Below are 24,130 nucleotides of genomic sequence, written 5' to 3'. Positions count from 1 at the left end.
GTGAGAATTCTGGCTCTGTAACTGCTTCTCTGCTGGGCATGGTCATTGGAAGGTGGATCCACACCCCCAGTCTGTTTCTATCTTTCCATAGTGGGGCAGGGCTCTGGGGGAGGTGAGGTTCTGGGACACATTGGTGAGGTTGTCTGCCCAGGGAAGTTAGGTTGGCATCATGGTAGCATCTGCAACTTGGTGGCTGTCACTGGGACTACTTTTTAAAAAATATTTATTTGCAAGAGAGAGAGAGAGAGAGAGAGAGAGAAGGAGGAGGAGGAGGAGGAGAGAAGGAACCAGAGCAACACTGGTACATGCAATGCCAGGGTTCAAACTTAGGTCCTCATGCTTAAAAGTCCAACACTTTATCCTCTGTGCCACTTCCTGGGGCCTCAGGCGGGGCCTCATTTCATGGTGATGAGAGATACAGGAACTTTGGTGGCAGGATCTGTGCTTCTGCAATTTACAAAGTATTGAGACCACAGTAAACTCATGCAAATGTCATTGAAAGCAAGTATTTTGTGGAACAAGGCTGCCCAACTACAAAGGCAGGATGGTAGGAGTGAGAATGCAGGGAGCAAACTACAGTCTACTGAAGGAATGATACTCACAAGGAGGTCGGGTCAGGGGTGTGTGTGTGGGGGGGTATGAGTGGGGGGTGGGGCTCAGCTTTAGAGTCCAGGACTTGCACTCATGAGGTCCCTTGTCTGATCTGGATATGTTGGGGGTGACGCTCTGATTCTCTCTTATTTTATTTTTTTATTTATAAAAAGGAAACATTGACAAAACCATAGGGTAAGAGGGGTACAACTCCACACAATTCCCAACACCAGCTCTCCGTATCCCCTCCCCTCCCCTGATAGCTTTCCTATTCTTTATCCCTCTGGGAGCATGGACCCAGGGTCATTGTGGGTTGCAGAAAGTGGAAGGTCTGGCTTCTGTAATTGCTTCCTCTGCTGAACATGGACGTTGACTGGTCGATCCATACTCCCAGTCTGCCTCTCTCTTTCCCTAGTGGGGTGAGGCTCTGTGGAAGTGGAGCTCCAGGACACATTGGTTGGTATCATCCTAGCATATACCTTTCCCATATTTGGGAGCTATTCTCTTCCCTGATCCAGCTTTCTGGTCCTTTCTCCAGCCATGGTATCATCTCCCCAGACAACAACTTGGATCCACCTGCATATCAGATGTCAGGCTCAAGGAAAAAAAAAAAGACTAGTATAGTCTTGGGGTCTTGGGAATATAACTAAAATAGGCCTATAACTATGTACAAAACAGAGGACCCCCCCCTCAACTCTTCATCTGCACTATTCCAGTCTTTAAGTTCATGATTAGTCAACAAGTTGTTTGGCTCTATATGTTAACTTTTTTTTCAGCCACCAGGTTCCAGAGGCTAAGATGATGCCAACCAGACTTCCTTGGACAGATGACCCCACCAATATGTCCTGGAGCTCCACTAAGGAAAGAGAGAGACAGGCTGGGAGTATGGATCAACCTGTCCACACCTAAGTTCAGCGGGGGAACAATTACAGAAGCCAGATCCTTCCACCTTCTGCATCCCACAATGACCTTGGGTCCATACTCCCAGAGGGATAAAGAATAGGAAAGCTATCAGGGGAGGGGATGGAATACGGAGTTCTGGTGGTGGGAACTGTGTGGAGTTGTACCCCTCTTATCCTATGGTTTTTGTCAGTGTTTCTTTTTTATAAACAAATGATAATAATAAAAAAGGAAATACTTGCTGATACTAATGGAAACTATCACTTTACCTTGGACATATGTACTTCCTATGACAGGCATGCATCTTACTGAGAGAGTGCTCTGAGCCCTTTTGTCTTTGTTTTTACAAACTGACTGTGCAGGAGCTTTCCACCTCCTGGGCTGTGTTCACCTGTCAAATTACCCCATTACCTCTTGCTAGACTTCTCTCCCCTATCACAGCAGCTTTCCTCTGCCTTATGTTAGAGTCTGTACGTTTTGCTTTCATCCTTAACCTACTACTGTTCCCTTTTTAACTTCTCCTTCTTCCTGGTATCTACTGTATTTCCACAAGTGTTCCCAATTTCTACTCCTTCTCACTGCAATGTACTATTTTATGTAAGACCCAGTCATCTGATGAGAGAGGATCACTTTCACTAAGTTTGCACGGAGAAGCTCCAGACAGTTGAGATTACTGTGAACCTAAATTCACCACTATGTATTCTAGGTCCTTATTCAACATTTGAAGCCACATCACTTAATTTGTTAATGGGTTTTGAAGTTATTTACGCCTGAATTTGAATCTACCTGTGACTCTGAGTGAACTACTGCTCTGATTATTGCAATGTTCTGGATCTAGAAAACTTGATGAAGACAGCGAGCAGACTTTGAAAGGTATCTTTCGTAGAATCGAAGACACTATTGCTTTTAAGTCACACGTATGGGACATTGAAAGTTTAAAAACTGCATATTGGAATTGTGGCAAATGCTAGAAGAAGAAGATTGGAATTGTGCATTAATATATGTACTAGTCCTCAGCCCAACACTTTAAAGTTAGTGCCTAGAAGGTAGAAATTCATTTTCCTTCCTTCTCTCTGTGACTTCCCTTGACTCACTGTCTTCTTCCTTTTTAAAAATCAATCAAAGTTGTGAAAAGCACCAGAAAGGAAAGTGGGGGTGGATAAGAATTCTGATGATTCTTTTGATTTGTCTTTTTTGCCCAAACAGAGGCTTTTTCACTTCAAGTCTAAGCACAGTACTAATCCCAGAAGTACAGTTTCCTGTAGAAAAAAATGGTTCTTCTGCTTTTGCAGGATATTCATGGAACAAGTAAAAAAGCAAGATTTCACTTATGAAAAAAAGAGATTATCTCTATGCTTTCACTGTGTTATGTCCAAGATCACAGTATATCTGCTGGTATCAGCATGTATACTATAGCATCTTGGTTTTTTAATTTTTTTAACAGAGAAATGCTATTTTTAGATAGTAAGTATCCATAAAGATGGCATTTTGTATAGTAGACTGGGAGAAGGTGTTGCATAAAAAGCAACACTAGATTATCTAGAAATGTTGGGTGCTAGAATTTAATTTTTTTTCCTGAAAATGATGGGACACCATGTAAAGATATTATATAGGCATGAGTGAAATAATTGAATAACTGCATTTGTATTTCCAAAGAAATGAATTAGAAAGGAGGGTTATCTGCTGAAGGTCAAAATGGAAGAGGAACCACAATGAATTTGAGGAGAAGTGGAGGTGAGAAATACTCATCTAGAATTTTAGGAGAGCCAATAGATTTGAAATGTGTAGCATGAATTCCCTGGGGAAAGTTACACTGTTACACAAGCGATAAGTGGCATCTGGCCAGTATGAGTCAGGTGATATAAATATTGACATTGCATGGGATTCAGAGGAAGGACCATGTGGTCCCACTTGCGGAACTTGATGGGTATGTGCAAGCATTCTAGCTATAAAATCAGGCATGTGCTGCCACGCCACGCTCGCTCTGTGAACAGCAGACAGTGCTCAGTAGTTAAGACTTGATGTCTCAATTAGAAGGCAATAGTTTCTTGTTCCCTAACTCAAGGGTTCCTACTCCTGCTTGTTTACTATTTTTCCCTACCCCAAATCAGTGGTCTCATTGGAAGCTTCTCAGGAGCAGATTTTTCAACGCAAATAGTGACTGAAACAACAAACTGGTTAAGCACACATAGTGTTAAATGCAAGGTCCCGCACAATGATCCCGGTTCAAGTCCCCGGCTCTCCACCTGCAGGGGGGGGGTCACTTCACAGTGGTGAAGCAGGTCTGCAGGTGTTTATGTTCTTTTCTCCCTCTTTATCTCCCTCTCCCCTCTCAATTTCTCTCTATCCTAGCCAATAAAATGGAGAAAATGGCCACTAAGACCAGTGGATTCATAGTGCAGGCACGGAGCCCCAGCAATAACCCTGGAGGCAAAAACCAAATAAATAACAACAACAAAAGACTTAAAAAAGTAAATAAAATAGGGGACCGGATAGTGGAGCACTTGGTTGAGCGTACATGCTACAGTGTGCAAGGACCCAGGTTTGAGACCCAGGTTTCTTCAGAAGAAGAAATCCTGCTGATATATATATATATATATTAAATACATTAAAGTGAAATGATCATTAGTCTTGGATACAAAGTAATCAGTTCAAACACATTGCATTGCAAAGGAGAGTTAATGTAAATGCTCAAATATCTGAAAGAAAAATGCTAATGCTACACGAGTCTTAGAAACTGGCTCTTGCCTATGCTATGTTCTACAAGACCGGGCCTGTAAGAATAATCTCAGTATCATTTAAGACAACCGTGGAGTTTGAGAACTATTTTGTGAAAAGAAGCTTGTAATACTGAGATGTGAATGTTCATAGCAACTGGGTATGAAATCATTCCAAACTAGAAATGACAATAGATCCATCTATGGGCAAATGGAAAAACAAACATGACATAACAATACAATAAATACTATCCTGTAATAAAAGGTGAAAAACTGATAAAACCACCTATATGGGACCGGGTGGTGGCGCACCTGCTTGAGTGACATGTTACAGTGCGAAAGGACCCGGGTTCAAGCCCCTGACCCCCACCTGCAGGGGGAAAGCTTTGCGAGTGGTGAAGCAGGGCTGCAGGTGTCTATCTCTTCCTTCCCTCTCAATTTCTGGCTGTTTATATCCAATAAATAAAGATAATTTAAAAAGCTTTTTAAAAAACACCTATATGTGTAGCAGTTTGTTGAGTGAAAAAAAAAAAGCTGATAAAAGCTGTCAGAGAAAAATCACAGTGGAAGCAGACCTACAACCTGAGTCTCCCAGTGCAGCCATGCGGGACCCCCCCCACCCCCCGGCAAAAATTAACTGACCCCGGTTCGAGCCCCCGGCTCCCCACCTGCAGGGGAGTCTCTTCACAGGCGGTGAAGCAGGTCTGCAGGTGTCTATCTTTCTCTCCCTCTCTGTCTTCCCCTCCTCTCTCCATTTCTCTCTGCCCTATCCAACAACGAACAACATCAACAATGGTAATAATAATAATAACCACAACGAGGCTACAACAACAAGGGAAACAAACAAGGGGGAAAAATGGCCTCCAGGAGCAGTGGATTCATGATGCAGGCACCGAGCCCAGCAATAACCCTGGAGCGAAAAAAAAAAAAATTAACCGACCCCAAATGGAGCTGAAGAAGCTCTTCAAGTGCCATCACCCGCGGATGTTGAACCGAGAGCAAAGGCTGAAGCACCTGTTGGTCAGAGCTGTGATGGACGCAGGCCTGACCACTGGCCACCATCACAAAAAGCGGGCGTCCAGTGCACGTGCCAACATCACACTGTCAGGAAAGAAGCGCAGAAAACTCCTCCAGCAGATACGTCTTTCCCACAAAGAAAAAACTTCCATGGAAGTGGAACCTCCTCTAAAGCCAGGCAGGACAAATGAATCACAGCCCAAAAGGCAAAAGAAGACAAAAGTCCCCCACTCCAACCCCCCAGGACATAGACATGGAAGACCTTAAAGATAAGAGTTAGGAGTCTCATCATCCTTTATATCAGAAGCATCTCGACTGAAACCAGGAGGACCAGCGACTGTTTCAGAGGAGACCGGAGAAAGCATTTTTTTTTCTCTTTCAAAGATCCCTCTTCCACAATGGTCTACTCACTGAGACACAAAAGGAGACTGCTTAGCAGTCAACTCCATACGTAATAAAACCCTAGAGTGCAGTGGAAGAACAGTTGACTTGCATGTCTGAGGTCCCATATTTGAACTCTTGACACCACATACACTAGAGTGATGCAGACATACTGCTCACCAAAGTTTATTTAGAACTTACCAGCACATGAATTATGATTGTAGGTACTGAATTGAACATCAGGATGTAGACTTTGTAATGAACACAGCTAAAACTAATCCCAAGACATCTCTTTCATTTAGTAGCTCTGAAATCTTGAGTAAATTACTATAGAGGTTAGAAAGTTCATCTTCACAGCTATTTTCCAAGGAGGATTAAAGGAAATAGTATGAAACTAGCTAGCACATAATGAACTTGACAAATAATAATTGCAATATAAAAACTGATTTGGTCTTAGAATTTTATAATAGTTTACACCAAGTTTTATTATTTTTTCCCCCAAGTTAGATAGAGGCTAGCAAGTAGAAGGCAATGGGACAAGAAATCATAATTCAACTGAATTACCACTACCTATAAAAATACATGGATTACGCCTAATGTTTGGTATGTGGTCTTATAGGAGGCTAAGTCATATTTGCATTACAGCAGTTAGTATTATTATTATTCTGACAAAGGATTCTGAAACTGTACATGGTTGTAGCGTGTTCTTTGAAGTCAGTACAATCCTGGTTCATTGCTACATGCTATAAGAACTTAGGGCACAGAGGTCACTTCCTCAGTATTCAGGATTTTAGTTGAAGTGGGGGTAAACCCAATATATACATCAGTGAGGAAGTGACTCTCAGTGGTAGGATACAGAACTTGCAAATCAAAGATCCTTAGCTCTGTTTGTGACTCGGTAATGTTCTTTTTTTCTCATCAACAAACCAAAATGTTAAAACTGACTCCATCAGTAGGTTGTTGTAACTGATGTACAAAGTTGAGACAAAGCATTTAGTACAGTCTTATTTTGTCATTATTAAATCAATAGCATTTCTTTCTTTCTTGGTTTTTTTTTTTTTTGTTTGTTTGTTTTGTTTCTCCAGGGTTATTATCACTGGGGTTCAGTGCCTGCACTACAAATCCACTGCTCCTGGAGGTCCTTTTATTCCCATTTTTTGAATGGGACAGAGACAAGCTGAGAGAGGAGGGAAGATAGAGGGAAAGATAAGACACCTGCAGACCTGCTTGTTTCACGGTTTGTGAAGTGAGCCCCCCCCCCAACTCCCCGCAGGTGGGGAGCCAGGGACTTGAACTGGGATTCTTGCCACAGGTACTTGTGATTCATACTATGTGCACTTAAGCCAGCGCACCACCACCCAGCCATCAATAGCATTTCTTCATTTAATTGACTTACTTTATTTTGGGTGGAATTGGGACTATGCACACATGTGATTTCACTTCTCTGGGCCACTTTCTCATTCAAACAGCGAAAGAGAGAGAGAGGAAGACACCATGACTTGGCATGATCAATTAAATCTGTGTAGGAAGTTAATAATTTTTAATGTGAGTTATCTGGTGATAACAATAATCTGACTATGTCAAAGCAAATTTGGGCTTATCATATCGACAAATAAATGAGGATCTTTTGAAGCAAAACATTCTGAGTTCCTCTTGATAATGTTCTTTACTTCAGAGGAATCTTCAATGAGCTGAGCGTGGTGGTTAATAGTCTTCAACAGGCACCTCTCTGGAACAGTCAGGAGCAAACTGGTATAGCTTGACAGAGGAAGATGATTCCTAGAACATGAACTGATTATTGAGTATTCATTTACCTTCTAGCTCTGTCTCCTGGCCAAAATGAAATCTACATTCAACTGCTATTAATTGGCATAGGGGAGTAAAAACAGACAATATAAATAACTTACATAAGAGAACCTCAAGACTTCTTTCAGAGAAAGTTAGGATGATAATTAGCTATCATGCATGAGCAATATGCAAAGTTACAGGAAACAAGAGGACACACCTAGGGTTTACAGATCATTAGAAACTCCTGCTGTTTAATTTACACAGGAAGTGAGCGTAGGTAGGAAAATATGTAGTTGTGAAAATAAGAGGTTTCTTTGAAGATGTATTTTAAAATCAGTCTAAGTAATTGTGCCACACAAAAGATAAAGGAGTCATATTGTAACACCTAGGAAGCTACACTATTAATTGGAAAATTCAAATATAAAAAGGATAAACAAGCTGAGATCAAACCTCCCGGTTCTTTATGTAATTCTGAAGACTTAATTTCAGGATACAAAAGTACTCAGAGAGTATTTTGTAATTATAAACCAATAAGAAAACCCATCCAGGAGGAATAATTATATAATTTCTGCATGGCTTCATTGTGCGAGGCTTAGAGAAGGGGAATAAATAGATTCCTCTATCATTAAGACTGCTGTAGGCAGTGACTCACCATTACAACTGGGGCTGCATCTTAGAATAGTTTCTGTTCCCTTTGTGTATCATAGAAGAAATGAAGTTGACTATATTTCCCAGCAACTTCAAAAAACAATACAGAGTCACCATCCTCAACCTCATTGACTTTCTGAGGTTCTTATCAGGAGCAAGACCATTCATCGAGTTCAAATGATTATTAAAAATAACGTTTTTCACTTGTCTTAAATTGTTGGCTTTAAAAAAAAATGTTGACTTTAATTGGTGGGGAATTAATTTATATCCTCAGTGACCTGTGGCTTCATACTTATTCATGATAGCTTTTAAATTCTTGAGACGAATGCAGCAAATCACATTAGAATACATTTTATTTACTCTTGCTATGAACTTTAAACAAAGAGTCTTATAACACTCTCACTATAAGTCTGTATGTTGTCACCAATAAGTGACAAATAAAAACTGGTAATTTAATAGCTATCAAATAAATATAATGACTACAGGTCACTCTAAAAAACTAAACTTAAACAAATTTAAAACAAATTTAATCTTTTAGACTTTTCCTGTCTCGAGGTCCATTAAGACTCTATATTTTTGCTAAATGAGTTTTTTTTTCTTTCTTTTTAATCAATTCCATTCCTACTTGAAGAAAAACTGGTGACTGAAAAAAGTAAATAAAAGGACTTCCTTTCAGTACAAATGTTGGTAATCACCACACAGTCTGTTTATCCTTGGGCATTTTACCCAACGAAAGCTAAGAAAACAGCCAAGGAAAGCAGATGCTAGCTTTGGGCCTATATAGAATCTACCTTCAGTTATGCTGTAACACAAACTCTAGATTATGTTTATTTCTGTGGCCCACCTTCATTTTTAACTTCTGCATTTTAAATACATAGGATAGGGGACTTTAAAAATAGCTCCCTCAGATAAGTGTGCCTGCCCTGCCATGTGACCCAGGCTTGAGCCAGCCCCCAAAACACTGGAGGAAACTTTGGTATTGTGGCCTCTCTCTCTTGCTGTGAAAAAGTCAGCTCAGTGCAGTGAAGTCCTAATGGTGAACGCAAGCAAACGTGCTAGAAACGAAAGGCCGTGAGTGAGAGGAGACAATAAAATCTAATAGGCCACGAAAATATTCCACTAAATCTGCTATGTTTTAGTTCCCTATTTCTCCTGCCCTAGGTGGTAATGGTTACCTGAGGAGACTCCAGATCTGCCTGAGTTATTTGTGTCAGCTCTGTTCACTTACCAGCCTCTTTATCTGAGACATATTCCTAATAAGAACATTTCAAACCAAGTTGGTTGCTGGCCAAACTGATGAAAGTCATTAAAATAAGTGATTCTTGGGAGTCAGGCGGTGGCGCAGTGGGTTAAGTGCACTTGGTGTGAAACGCAAGGACCAGAGTAAGGATGCTGATTTGAACCCCCGGTTCCCGACCTGCAGGGGATTTGCTTCACAGGCTGTGAAGCAGATCTGCAGGTGTCTGTGTTTCTCTCCCCCACTGTCTTCCCCTCCTCTCTCCATCTCTCTCTGTCCTATCCAACAACGACGACATCAATAAGAACAACAATAATCACTGCAACAATAAAACAAGGGCAACAAAAGGGAATAAATAAATATTAAAAAAAAAATAAGTGATTCTTGACTTTACTAATGTTTTCCTGGGCCAGACAGCTAACATGCAGGTAGGCTAAAAGTAAAAGTAATAAAGTCACGGGAATATTGGTTTATAACTAAAACAGATTTCCTAACTTCTTCCAACATTAAGACCCCAAATCTCATCTGCCATATTCTTACCTTTAGGTTCCTGATGATTAAACACATAGTTCTGCTTTATATATTAATACTTTTCAGCTACCAAGTTGTAGATGCTGCCATGACCCCAACCTGGCTTCCCTGGGCAGACCCCCTCATCAATGTGTCCTCCAACCCCACCTCGCCAGAGCCCTATCCCACTAGGGAAAGACAGAAACAGATTAGGGATACGGATCGACCTGTCAATGTCCAAGTCTAGCAGAGACACAGTTACAGAAGTCAGACCTTCCACTTTCTGCACCCCATAAAGATCTTTGGTTCTTATTCCCAGAGAGATAAAGAATAGGAAATCTTCCAATGGAGGGGATGGGACAAGAACCTCTGGTGATGGGAACTATATGGAATTGTGCCCTGTTATCTTACCATTGTGTTAATCGTTATTAAACAATTAATAAATGTTTTAAAAAGAATATAGCAGAAGTGAAGAGAGGAGTAGAAAAAAGTCACAGTAAGTCCACAGTATTTTTAAAGCTTTCAAAGCACCCCCACTCCTACCCTCTATTTTCTATGTTCTAAGCTACCCTATGTCTCTATATCATGTGTCCTTTTTTGCTCTATCCAGTTTAACTATGATTTCTGAGTGTTTTATTAAGCAAAAGACCACTTTCTGAATGTTTTTAATAGCATTCTATTTAATTTTTATTGTTTTTTTATTTTTATTTATAAAAACCATAGGACCAGAGGGGTACAACTCCACACAATTCCCACCACCAGAACTCTACGGAACTCCATCCCCTCCCCTGATAGCTTTCCTAGTCTTTACTCCTCTGGGAGCATGGACCCAGGGTCATTATGGGGTGCAGAAGGTGGAAGGTCTGGCTTCTGTAATTGCTTCACTGCTGAACATGGGCATTGACAGGTTGATTCATACTCGCAGCCTGCCTCTCTCTTTCCGTAGTGGGGCAGGACTCTGGGAAAAGCAGGGCTCTAGGACACATTGGTGGGATTGTCTGTCCAGGGAAGTCTGGTTGGCATTATGCTGGCATCTTGTTAGCATCTGGAACCTGGTGGCTGAAAAAAGAGTTAACATATAGAGCCAAACAACTTGTTGACTAGTCATGAACCTAAAGGCAAGACAGAGAGAAATTATGAGTAGGAAGAGATAGAGAGGTTAAAAGACAGAGACCAACAGGCCCACTTTGCCACTTGTGAAGCTTTTCCCTACAGGTGGGGTCCAGGGGTTTGAACCTGGGTCCCTGCAGACTGTAATGTGTGCACTTAACCAGCTGCATCCACACTGCCTGGCCCCTACATGCTTTTGTTTTTTTTTAATAGTTATTTTTTTTATTTGATAAGACAGATGTTGTGAGGAGTGAGGGAGAAAGAAGGACACCTCAGCAGGACTTTATCACTTAGGAAGCAACCTCCTGAACAGGAGGGCCAGCTCGGGGGCTTGAACCTGAGACTTTGAGGATGGGAATGTGTGTGTTCCACTGGGTGTGCCCTTTGTTTTGTTATCGTTATGAATCTTTGATGATGATTATATACATCTATTACATCTAGAAAACACTTAAAAATAGTTCTGCCAGAATTGAGCTGTGCTCTGGTTTCTTTGTATCTCTTAAAGTAAATAAATAAATCTTTAAAAAAAAAAAAAGCTGTGCACATAATGAGAGAATACAAAAGTAGAACCCCAACGCCAGCTATTTTGCAATCACATAGAAAAGTGAATTTTTATATCAGATTTAATACAATAGGAAGGGAAGAATGGGATTCGCTGCAGGATTTTTGCCACACAATTTGCTTTTAAGTCTCCAGACACAAATTAACACTTCTGTCAACAGTGTATTAATGCGAAGCTGCATTACATGGTCTCTACTCACTCTCTTCTTGAAACTGAGTAACTACTTTGCAGCAGTCATCTGACTGCTGGATCTGACCCAGAAAACCTCTCTGCAAAGTAAGTACTAAAAGAATTATTACCTTGGCCTGTTCCCTTTATTCCACTCAAGCATGCTATGTTGCGGACTTACAGAAACCTGCTCTCTCCTATTCCAACAAAACAGTAGTGAATTTTGAACAGCATCAAACAGTGGCAGGGTCTTCCTCTTCCTTTTCAACTTAAATGTGAATGCATTTTAAATTTATGGTTACAGGATAAATCCCAGATTGTTAAGGAACATAATATTTTTATGCACTTTCTGTTTGTCTTATCCTGAACTTTTTTTTTCCCTCTAGGGTTATTGCTGGGCTCGGTGCCTGCACCATGAATCCACCGCTCCTGGAGGCCATTTTCCCCCTTTTGTTGCCCTTGTTGTTGTTGCCTTGTTGTGGTTATTATTATTACCATTGTTGATGTTGTTCGTTGTTGGATAGGACAGAGAGAAATGGAGAGAGGAGGGGAAGGCAGAGAGGGGGAGAGAAAGATAGACACCTGCAGACCTGCTTCACTGCCTGTGAAGCGATTCCCCTGCTGTTGGGGAGCCAGGGGCTCGAATCGGGATCCTTACACCGGTCCTTGAGCTTTGTGCCACGTGCGCCATCTTCCGACCCCCTTATCCTGAACTTTTAAATTAGTTTTTTTTTTTCAATCAGTAGTATTTGAGGGAGAGAGAAAGAGGGGAGAAAAAAATGAACCTACACAAGGCATGGATTCCAAGACCCAGACAGGGAATTCTAACGAAATCAGTGCTCTCTGAGTTTTATATTCTCAACACACAAGAAAAAAGCAAAAGTTAGGGTTTTTTTTTCAATTCAAAGTACTTATTTATTTCCTTTTGTTGCCCTTGTTGTTTTTATTGTTGTAGTTATGATTGTTATTGACGTCATTGTTGTTGGATAGGACAGAGAGAAATGGAGAGAGGAGGGGAAGACAGAGAGGGGGAGAGAAAGATAGACACCTGCAGACCTGCTTCACCGCCTGTAAGCCACTCCCCTGCAGGTGGGGAGCCGGGGGCTTGGGATCCTTCTGCCAGTCATTGAGCTTTGCACCATGTGATCTTAACCCACTGCGCTACCACCTGGCTCCCACAAAGTTAGTTTTTAACTTTAGCATATGTAAAATATTTGCAGAGTACTTTAACTTACCCTTAGTGATGAGGAACACCACGCCTCAATATTCCATTAAAAGTGAAGAAATCCATATGAGGGGTGGGAGGAAGGGGGAGGAGGGGGCAGGTGGTTGTATATGTTCTTGGGCACACACATTACCATGAGCAGGAAGAACCAGGGTTCAAACCCCTGCTTCACAAGTTGTGAAACAAGTCTGCAGGAGTCTATCTTTCTCCCTCTCTTATCTCCCTACCTCCTCGCATTTTTTCTCTAATATATCAAATAAATAGAAAGAAAGGGGGGAGGGGGAGGAACATGGGTGGCTTCTAGGAATGGTGGATTTGTGGTGCTGGCACCAAGCTTACTGCGCTAACCAGGTGGCAAAATATATAAATACTGCAGAACAACTTAATCAATACCTGCACTGTTAATTGCTGTCTTCTTCATTTTCTTTCTTTCTTTCTTTCTTTCTTTCTTTCTTTCTTTCTTTCTTTCTTTCTTTCTTTCGGGGGTGCATGGTGCTGAAACTATGCATCCACTGCTCTTGTGGACCATTTTTTTCCCTTTTTTTTTGGGGGGGGGGATAGGACGGAGAGAAATCGAGAGAGGAGGAGAAAACTGAGAGGGGGAAGAGAGAAAGACAGACACCTGCAGAAGAGAGAAAGACAGACACCTGCAGACTTGCTTCACTACTTTGTGATGTGACCCCTCCCCCCCCCCGCAGGTGGGGAGCTGGGGGCTCAAACCAGGATCTTTGTGTCAATCCTTGTACTTCTTACTATGTGCACTTAAACTGGTGTGTGTGTGCTACTGCCCGGTCCTTCTCCATCTCATTTCTTATGCCCTTTTCCAGTCAGTAGAAAGCACTGCTATGAGCTATGACCATCTATATGTTATTTTATATAGATGGGTGAAGTAAGTTAATTTAGCATCTGTTATGGCCAAGAATATGGCCCTAGGGCAAGTTTAAAATGAGGCATGGTCCCTCTGTATAGAAGAAAACACAGAGGAATAGAATATAGACTTTCAGTAGATTTTTATTCTACATAGATAAATCTAATTTAGGTTGTAAATGGGAGAGCCACAGGTATTTATATCCTTTCAGCTCCACAAAAAAATAAAATAACTCAGTAATGTCCCTAACTTGGTAGATTTAAGAGGGGCTGTAGCAACACAAACCAATTCAAACTTCAGTCTCTGAAATTTGGTGATCAAAGTGAATTCCATGCATGCCTTTTGATTTTAATGGACTTTGCTCCCTTTCAATTTCTTTTTTTTTTAAAAAAAAACATTATTATTTATTTATGGATAGAGACAGAGAGAAATTGAAAGGAGAGGGGGAGATAGAGAGGGAAAGAGACAGAGAGATACCTACAGCCCTGCTTCACCACTCATGAAGTGGACCATGGACTTGAACCTGGGTCCTTGAGCACTATAGTGTGTGTGCTTAACCAGGTGTGTCACCACCTGGCCACCAAAGTGGTACAATATTTCTCTTTTATTCTTTCATTCTTTTTTTCAACAGAGCATTGCTCACCTCTGGTTTCTGGTGGTGTGAGGGACAGAACCTGGGGCTTTAGAACCTCAGGCATGAGAATCTCCAGCAGGGCTAGATAACATAATGGTTATGCAGACAGATTCTCATGCTTGAGGCTCCATATTCCCAGGTTCAATCCCCTACACCAACATAAACCAGTTTAGCAGTGTTCTGGTTAGAAAACAAACAACAACAAGAGTCTCTTTGCATAATCACTTTTGTGTCCCCTGCCCCCCTTTCAATTTCTTTATCCTTAATTCCAGCTTTCTGTTCCTTTTCTTGTTCTTACTATTTTCTACATAGTGACATTTTTTTCCCCCAATAAAACAACAATCACCTTCACCTAAAAACAGAGAATGAGTGACCAAAGTGCCTTTAGAATCTTCTTTCATGCACACTGTAATAGCGGATGCTTCCCTACAGAGTTTGCCTGCACTAAGGGTCATATCACTCTTAGCAGTCCTCCATACTTAACTTTTGATATCAAAACAAAATGGAGCCTCAACGATTCAGCTCGGGGCAGTATGCCTTTGAGAGAACGCTAATGTCTGAATTTTTTGCACTGTAACTTATTGATGCAAGGTCTTCCACCTTGGCTATCAGCCTAGCTTTTAAAAGATAAAAGGTCCAGAAAAGGAAAACGATTTGCCAAGATTATCTTATAGGTCATTGAGTTAGCTCCAACATCTGAACCCAAACCTCTGGATTCTTTAGAACTTTTTTCTGTGCGCTATTTGGCCATGCCAGGTTGTAATCAATTTTCACCTTTAAAGATTTTTTTTTTTTAACTTGATTTCTTAAAAGGAGCACAGAGGAGTCTCAGAGGTTATAACTTTGTGTCATCATCAAGCAATCTATATCACTCTTGAAAAGAAATTCAATAAAACGCTTTGTCAAATAGTTTGAGCTACTTCTTCCAAGAGTCTCTTAAGTCCACTGAATAGTGTTGTAAATCATATAAAGGGGGCTGGGCAGTAGCGCACACAGTACAAAGTCCACGCAGCCAGGATCCTGGTTTAAGCCCCTGGCTCCCCACCTGCAGGGGTGTCACCTGGCAAATGGTGAAGCAGGTCTGCAGATGTGTATCTTTTTCTCCCCTGTTCTATATCTCTCTTCTCTCTCAATTTCTCTGTCCTGTCCAATAAAATGAAAAAAAAAAAAAAAAAAAGGCCTCCAGAAGCAGTGGATTCATAGTACAGGCACCAAGCCCCGGTGATAACAGTGGAGGCAAAATAAATTAAAAAACTAAATAGGCAGTTTTCACAAAGGTAGGCAAAAGCAAACAGATTCTGATAGAAGTAATAAATCCAGTAGTGCCAGGAGCTAGGTAACATATTTTCCAGTTTACAGACAAGAAAATGGAAACTAAAGTGGCTAAATGATTTTTCTCAAGGATACAACTTGCATAACTGAGCTCAGATGTCAGTAGGAACCACTTCAACTCCACAACTCATGTTTTCTGAGGTAAATATCTGTAATGCAAGTACAAAGAACAGGAAGGGGGCACTTCTCTAACATCAAAACACTATTTACAAACACTCCTACTTAAATCCCTGACATAAAACGTTTTCCTATATTACTCTTCTGGTCTTTAGGCAATGTTCTCCCAGAAAAAAGGTCTGTGTGTGTGTGTGTGTGTGGGGGGGGGGTGTAGATAGCATAATGGTTATGCAAAGAGACTCTCATGCCAGAGGCTCCAAAGCCTCAGACTCAGTTGCCCACACCACCATAATCCGGAGTTGAGTAATGCTCTGGTCAAAAAAAAAAAAAAAAAAGGTCAAGTACTTAATGGAATCCTTTTGGTCACGGTGTTAATAAATAAACATGTTGGGAGTCAGGGGGTAGCACAGCAGGTTAAGCGCACATGGCGCAAAGTGCAAGGACCAGCATAAGGATCCTGGTTCGAGGCCCCGGCTCCCCACCTGCAGGAGTCGCTTCACAGGCGGTGAAGCAGGTCTGTAGGTGTCTTGTCATTCTCTCCCCCTCTCTGTCTTCCCCTCCTCTCTCCATTTCTCTCTGTCCTATCCAACAATGATGACATCAATAATAACTACAACAATAAAACAACAAGGACAACAAAATTGAATAAATAAATTAATTAAAAAATAAATAAATAAGCAGATGTTATTCAAACAGTCATCATGGATTTTTCTCTTTTACTGAGGTAAATATACCTTGGAAACCTTGGAAAAATATAAATTTTTCATAGAAGCTCTGCTCTCCTGATGCTGGGGTGACTTTTGATTGGCTCTTGGGGGTCACTGTCTTCGCATTTCAATTCATTTGTCATTCTCAGATAACTCAGCAGAAGAGACTAAGCATTAAACTCTCAATAGTAAGCTCGCTCCAGATAGCAGGAACACACCCTTCACTGTTATGTGTGAAATGTCTAGGGAATTCTAGACAACTTTTACAAGTTATACAACAAGTGCATAACAGAAAAGTTACTTGGAAAGATAAGTACAAATCAAAATTTAATCAACATTAAAAAAAAAATCAACTACAGGGCGGGATAGACAGCATAATGGTTATTCAAAGAAATTCTTATGCCTGAGGTTCCTAAACCCCAGGTTCAATCCCCCTCACCACCATAAACCAGAGCTGACATGTGCTCTGGTAAAATAAGTAAATAAATAAATAGATGGATTAATTAAATAATAATAATAAATAAACTACTACTACAAACTCTAAAAGTAACTTACCTGTAAATATAGTTTAATAGTTGAACCAATGTTCTTAATTTTGTAACTCATTTAATCCTCAACCCTTCAGAAAGTAAAATTCAAGCATTAAGTGTATACCACTCTATACTATGAACTGAATGAAGCCCTGAAAAAACAAAATTCTTAAAACCTGATCGTATTCATAATTTTCACATTTTCTTCTATGTGACATATTGAATGAATAGATCTCAGAAACTAGAATTTAATCTTTATGGAGTCAAGTTACATCCAAGACTGAGGTGTGAGTTGATAGCAAAAATTATTCTTGTCTTGATACACTAAGCTTCTGCAAAGCATGGGAGTAGAAATTTATTTTTTTTCAAGTAATTTGAACTCATCACTTTAGGCTGATATTTTCTTTTTTTTCTTTTGATTTTTATGTTGCATCTGGTGGGAAATGCTTTGGATGAAACTACAGTGATAAGTATGTCATTGCATGAACATTTGGACAAAGTCACAGACTGGGAAACACCAAGAGTGACCACAAACGTGAAGGTGGACTCTGGGTGATTGGGATGTATCAGCGTGGGTCATCAGCTGTAAAATATTGAACAGCGGGAGTCAGGTGGTAGTGCAGCGGGTTAAGCACAGGTGGTGCAAAGCGCAAGGACTGGCATTAGGATCCCAGCTGGAGCCCCTGGCTCCCCACCTGCAGGGGAGTCCCTTCACAGGCAGTGAAGCAGGTCTGCAGGTATCTGTCTTTCTCTCCCCCTCTCTGTCTTCCCCTCCTCTCTCCATTTCGCTCTGTCCTATCCAACAACAATGGCATCAATAACAACAACAATAAAACAACAACAGCAACAAAAGGGACTAAATAAATACTTTTAAAAAATTGTATATCACTGGGGTGATTAACAATAAAGTGTGTGTGTGGAGTGACCAGAAGGTGTATAAGAAATCTGTTAATGCCTCCTCAATTTTGCTCTAAGTTTAAAGCAATCTTTTAAGGGAAAAAGGAAAAAAGCTACATCTGTGGGCTTTTGGTAGATGACTAGAAAAGAGTGACAGGCCTTGGGTCTGAGCCCAGGCAGCACCACAGATGCCATCAGGGAGCTCCATGGATAGTGGGGCTGTACTGTGAAGTCTCAGTTGACATTTCCAAAGTGAAATACACACACACACACACACACACACACACACACACACACACACACACACGAAGTAGCACTATAGCACTGAAGCTATAGAAATTGAGCTGAAAAGTAAATGCAAAATAGTGATTAAAAGACAGGTAAGCCTAGACTCTAGTAACTAAAGGGTTAAGTAATCAATTACAAGACAGACCTTGAGCCTGGGGAGAAAGAAACCTCCCAGGAGCCTGAAGTCAAGAAGAGAGATAATCACAAGGTTCTGTAAAAAACCTCATACTTGCCCCATATGCAGGTGAGAGATAACCACAATTGCAAAACTATCATGTAGTTACTTTGTAGACCTGAGCTTGTCACATAGACTATTCATTCTGATCCCTATAGAAGCCTTAACAGGACTTAAAGTGGGGGTTGAATACTAGAGAGCTGCTGTGTCCGCCACTCGGTTTTTCTGGCCCTAACCGGGCTAGAAATAAAGACTCTTTGTTTTTTACATCACTCTGGTTTCTTGGTGTCTTCCTTGGATTCCCAAACCTAACAAAACTTACTTCACTATGGTCACTGTGGTGGGGGCCAGACTCCTGACAAAGCAGGTGTACTATCCAGGTGATCTATTTTGTCAACCTTGGAGTATAAATGTAGAGGAAATCTCATGGATTTTTTTAATTTAAACAATACATTTCAATTTATTCACTCTCAGTTTGACAAGGTAATATGCCACCGTGTAATCTCTCTTGCTATTAATAAAATGCCCTTTATTTAGAATAATGCCCTCTTATTTAGACTATTCACATGTAAGTTCTCTTTGCTTAAATAGAAACAGAATCCAAGTCATATACTCAGCTACAAAATTCTTAGTGCATTTATAGAAGAGTTTAGTTTTACATATTTTTATGGGACTCACCACTGAGATGAAGACTTAGGGATAGTTTACATGCATCGAAGAAAAGTGATATAAAAGATAGACAAAAAGAAATTATGAAGCTAGGTTGAAAGAGTTTAACTTTAGAATAAGAACTTAATAACACTGTATTAATGATAACAATCTTTTTGTACATGAAGAATTATTATGCCAGCTGTTTTACCTCTAAGAATGGGAGAAAATTTATTCAGGCTGCAGCCCTATGGAATTAGGCTAGCTATGAGAAATGATTTGCTGACAAGTGATATTGTCAGTTACTATAACAAAGACATGAAGGAAAGTTGTGACATCTCCCTTAAAAATCAAACAAAAAGATTCACAATATATGTTTATAGTTCAAATATGACTAACCCCCAGGAAAGAAAGGTGGACTAGATGGTTTATTTTTTATTTATTTTTCTTTTTCTAACACTTATTTATTTATTTATTTATTTATTTATTTACCAGAGCACTGCTTAGCTCTGGCTGATGGTGGTACAGGGGATTGAACCTGGAACTTTGGAGTCTCAGGTATGAAAGTCTGTTTGCATAACCATTATGCTATCTACCCCTGCCCTTAAGTTTCGTTTTGAAATATTTATTTATTGAGACAGAGAAGGAGAGAGAGAGAGAGAGACTAGAACATTATTTGACTGTGACACATTGTATTGACAGGTGGCAAGACTGTATTATCTCCAGCAAGTTATTTTATTCTAGCCCAAACTACATAGAACCCACTAGAGATATCCCAGTGAAGATGTTCATCATAAAGTTCCTTATTTATGTATCTAGCCACTAGGTTTATCACTGTGGCTTGGTGCATGCACAATGAATCCACTACTCCCTGCAGTCTTTTTTTTTTTTTTCTTTTACTTTCTTTCATGTGATATAACAGAGAAATAGAGAGGGAAGTGGGGAGAGAGAGAAAGAGAGAAAGAGAGAGAAAGAGAGAAATAGAGAGGGAAGTGGGGAGAGAGAGAAAGAGAGAAAGAGAGAGGGAGAGGGAGAAGGAGAGGGAGAGAGAGAGAGAGAGAGAGAGAGAGATCTATAGCATGTTTGTGAGCTTCACCCAAGGTAGGGACAGGGGCTTGAATGTGGTCCTTGCACACGGTGATGTGTGCACTCTACCAGGCATACCTGACCCCTCACTGTAAAGTTCTGAGGGAGTGCATACATAAAGCAAAACTGAACCACATCTTCTGGAGATGCTGGAGCCATGAAATACTAGCGTTAGTAGTTCCCTATTCAGCACATAGTAGCATTCCTCATAGAGTTTATATAACATTAACATGTAAGTAGAAATAACAGTTGCAACGGCAACAGAAAGAAAATAGGGCAAGATAGTTCCAAGTTACATAGTTCCTTTGAAGTAACATTCCTGCCACTACTTGAAACACATCATGAACAGAAACACATTTTAACTGTCTGAAAATGAGAAATAAAATGGGAACCTATCTACTAGATGAAACACTGAAATAATCACATTTTGAGAATAATAGCACACCAGAAGCCATTCACAACTTAAAATCATAATATTTATGTAGCTCTTGGGTGCATTGTCAAACAATTTCTCATGCTCCATTATAGTTGAGCTATATGGCATCCATGCGAAATGTGACTGGAGTCTCCCGACATACAAGCTCTCTTCATAGAGTAGGTATAGTTCTAGCTAACAGAATATGGGTCATACTCTCTGAAACCAAGAAAATTCAAGTCAGCAATAACTTATCTTTCTGTTTCATTTGGTTTAAATCCCCCCTGCTTAACACTATTCTATTTACATAACCACTTCATTCTATTTACATAACCACTGTTAACAAGTTCCACCCTCCCTCCAGGGCATTTGTGGTTCAGTGATAGGATTCTCGCCTAATCTGCCCCCTCTTTGTCACACTCTGATTTTCACCAGTCACTTTTCTCTCCACCCTCTCTATGTCACATCCTGTTTCCACCCTACTTGGCAAGTATATATAAAGACAGCATTGTGAGTTTTAGAGTACTGTACTTGAGTTTAGCTTAGCTCGTCTTAGATTGTGCTGCGTCCTGCATGAATAAAGAGATACTGCCTACAGCTCAACCATGAGTCCCTGGTCGTCTGTTACCCGCCCGTGAAGCCAGCCCGGCGAAAACAACATAACCAGTCGAAAACAACAATCTTCTACTCAGAACCATTTATTACTGCTATTCTAGCCCCTTTACATAGGATACATTTATCTCCTTTCCATTTCCTCTCATAGAAAGAAAGACCCATAAAAGGCAAGGATTTGTATCAGTCTGAACCGTGCCTGACAGAGGACAGTTGCACAATAAATACCAGAACCAAATGGATCAATTCCTAGAGCCTCCTATAATCAACTTCCCTCAAAACATCCCCTAGATTTAAATGGAATCTTCTAATTGGCAAAGTGAGTCAGATTTTCTTTTTTCTCCTGTACATAGGTGCTTCACCAATTTTACAAAAGTATCAATTTGATTGTTTTACTCCCTCGTTTAAAGCATTAAAATGTCTCATTATGACAGAATTCTCATCATGGCATTTCGAGCGTGTTACTAATAGCCCTAACCGACTGTTTACCGGCTCCTAGTAATGAATTCCAGATTAAGAGCTGCTACATCATTCCTGTCACCCCCTGAGACATTCCTGCCTACTGGACTCTTCGTTTATGCAAGTCTGTGGCCCACAATGGCCTCACTCACCACCTCAACCTATTGAAAACTGCCAGGGAGTCAGGAGGTAGCGCAGCAGGTTAAGCGCCACACTTGGCGCAAAGCGCAAGGACTGTCCTAAGGATCCCGGTTAGAGCCCCGGGCTCCCCACCTGCAGGCAGGTCGCTTCACAGGCAGTGAAGCAGGTTTGCAGGTGTCTATCTTTCTCTCCCCCTCTCTGTCTTCCCCTCCTCTCTCCATTTCTCTCTGTCTTATCAAACAATGACACAACAATAATAACTACAAAAATAAAACAACAAGGGCAACAAAAGGGCATAAACAAATAAATAAATAAGAAAAAAGAAAAACAGCCAGTATGTTCTTAATGTTCATGAAAACTTAATGTTCATGAAACTGCTACTTTCTTCAGAGGCACTGATCAATCTCCATCACATTACTTATGGACCTAGTCTGCCTCGTGATATAATTATTTGTGTCCACATCTCATCCCCTCTACTAGACATGCACTTCCTATGGTTAATGATGTGTCTCTCTTAGAACTTTAACTCTAGTGGTCCGGGAGGTGGCGCAGTGGATAAAGCACTGATTCTCAAGCATGAGGTCCTGAGTTCAGTCCCTGGTAGCACATGTAGCAGAGTGATGTCTGGTTCTTTCTCTCTCTCCTGCTATATTTACCTTAAATAAATAAATTCTAAAAAAAAAAAATAAAGAAAGAAAGAAAAAAGAACTTTAACTCTAAAGAACCTACCACAGAAAACAAAGGGTTAATGCACACCTGCTAACCTGAAGTGATTCCAAAAGGTAGGTTACAGAATTGAAAATATCTACCTCTATGAATATATGATGAAGAAAGCAGAGGATGGATATAGAGTTATAAAACAATTAATAGGGAGTCGGGCTGTAGCGCAGTGGGTTAAGCGCAGGTGGCGCAAAGCACAAGGACCGGCATAAGGATCCCAGTTCGAACCCCGGCTCCCCACCTGCAGGGGAGTCGCTTCACAGGTGGTGAAGCAGGTCTGCAGGTGTCTATCTTTCTCTCCTCCTCTCTGTCTTCCCCTCCTCTCTCCATTTCTCTCTGTCCTATCCAACAACGACAAGAACAATAATAACTACAACAATAAAACAAGGGCAACAAAAAGGGAATAAATATAAAATAAATAAATAAATAAATAAAACCTTAAAAAAAACCAATTAATAATAATAATAGGGTTTGAACCTAATTTCTGCTTTTTACATTATGAAATGAAAAGATATCTAATTACTAAGCAGATGACGATGATGATGATGATGATGATGATGATTACCAGAGCACTGTTTAGCTCTGGTATATGATAGTGTGGGGGCATTGAACCTGGGACTTTGGAGTCGCAGGCATGAGAGTTTCCATTATGCTATCAACCCCTGTCCAGCAGATGAAAAGTTATTAACATTAATGCTCAGCCAAGTCACTAAATTGTTAATGTGACACATTTAGAAAAGATTCCCTATCATGAATTATTTTGAGGTTTAGAGTTCATCAGACACTCAGTGCATTAAATGTATAAAAGGAACTTTAAAAGCACATACTGCCATATATATATATATATATATATATATATATATATATATATATTTCCTATGTAGTTTTGCTTTGCAGAATTTATTAAGTAAAGCAAGACAGAGAGTTTGCCATCTTCCCGTAAAATACTGTAACTGTATTCTGTGACCATCTCATAGTCTGGGCATTTCCTTACTTGAAATTCAACATAAAAGGCTGTGTATTAAAGGAAGAGTAAGGAATGGTGCTGGGAATCAGCTGAGTGCTAAGTGTAGCTTAGTCTCTCCCCAGAGAAGGCTGCTTACTTTCTGCTTCCGCTATTTCTGGTTTCAGCGACAAACTGAATGCAGGTTATGCTATCTGAGAATCTTGGACCAATGTGGCTTATTATGCATCTAATCTGATTTGAAATGGGCTTACGCAATTCACATTCCTTGTCTGAGGCTTTCCCACATTTCTGGATAGCTGCTGACATTTTCATATTATTATTATTTTTTTAAGTGCAAGAAAGGAGAAAACATCTGCCCATTATCTGAGAAAATCAGACAGTTACCTCTTTGGAGTGAGGGCTGGGCAATGAATCAGTGTCTTTCTGTTTCTTCATTTCATTTATGTGCAGGTTTACTAGACACTCTGGACTGGTTTGAAACCTCCCAATGACGTCAATGGGGCAGCGAAATTGGAGCAGCGGAGACAGCTGCAATGCACCAAGTCTACTGAGGTTTTATTCTTTTCTCCCAGGGTGACATCTGAGACAGATATTATCAATCAAGCCCTCCTGGCTCAGCACCAAATCAAAGGCACTTTATCATCCCAGGCAGTAAAAACTGCAATTAGATGATCTGTTCA

At 40.4% G+C, this 24,130-nt stretch overlaps 2 protein-coding genes across 5 annotated transcripts in view; one reads left to right on the top strand and one right to left on the bottom strand.

Moving 5' to 3' along the window:
- PDE4B (phosphodiesterase 4B) overlaps positions 1 to 24,130 on the bottom strand; it is a 651,743-nt gene that overhangs the window by 224,211 nt on the left and 403,402 nt on the right. The gene's annotated exons all lie outside the window — the stretch shown is intronic.
- Positions 4,981 to 5,670, top strand: LOC107522803 (uncharacterized protein C11orf98-like). The gene has a single exon (XM_060205083.1). The coding sequence runs from the start codon at positions 5,001 to 5,003 to the stop codon at positions 5,490 to 5,492; it is 492 nt and encodes a 163-aa protein (XP_060061066.1). The 5' UTR covers positions 4,981 to 5,000; the 3' UTR covers positions 5,493 to 5,670.

The sequence above is a fragment of the Erinaceus europaeus genome, chromosome 13 (genome assembly GCF_950295315.1).
Source record: "Erinaceus europaeus chromosome 13, mEriEur2.1, whole genome shotgun sequence".
Classification (NCBI taxonomy): domain Eukaryota; kingdom Metazoa; phylum Chordata; class Mammalia; order Eulipotyphla; family Erinaceidae; genus Erinaceus; species Erinaceus europaeus.
The sequence above is the reverse complement of the archived record's forward strand: the minus strand, read 5'-3'. Positions and strand labels throughout refer to the sequence as shown.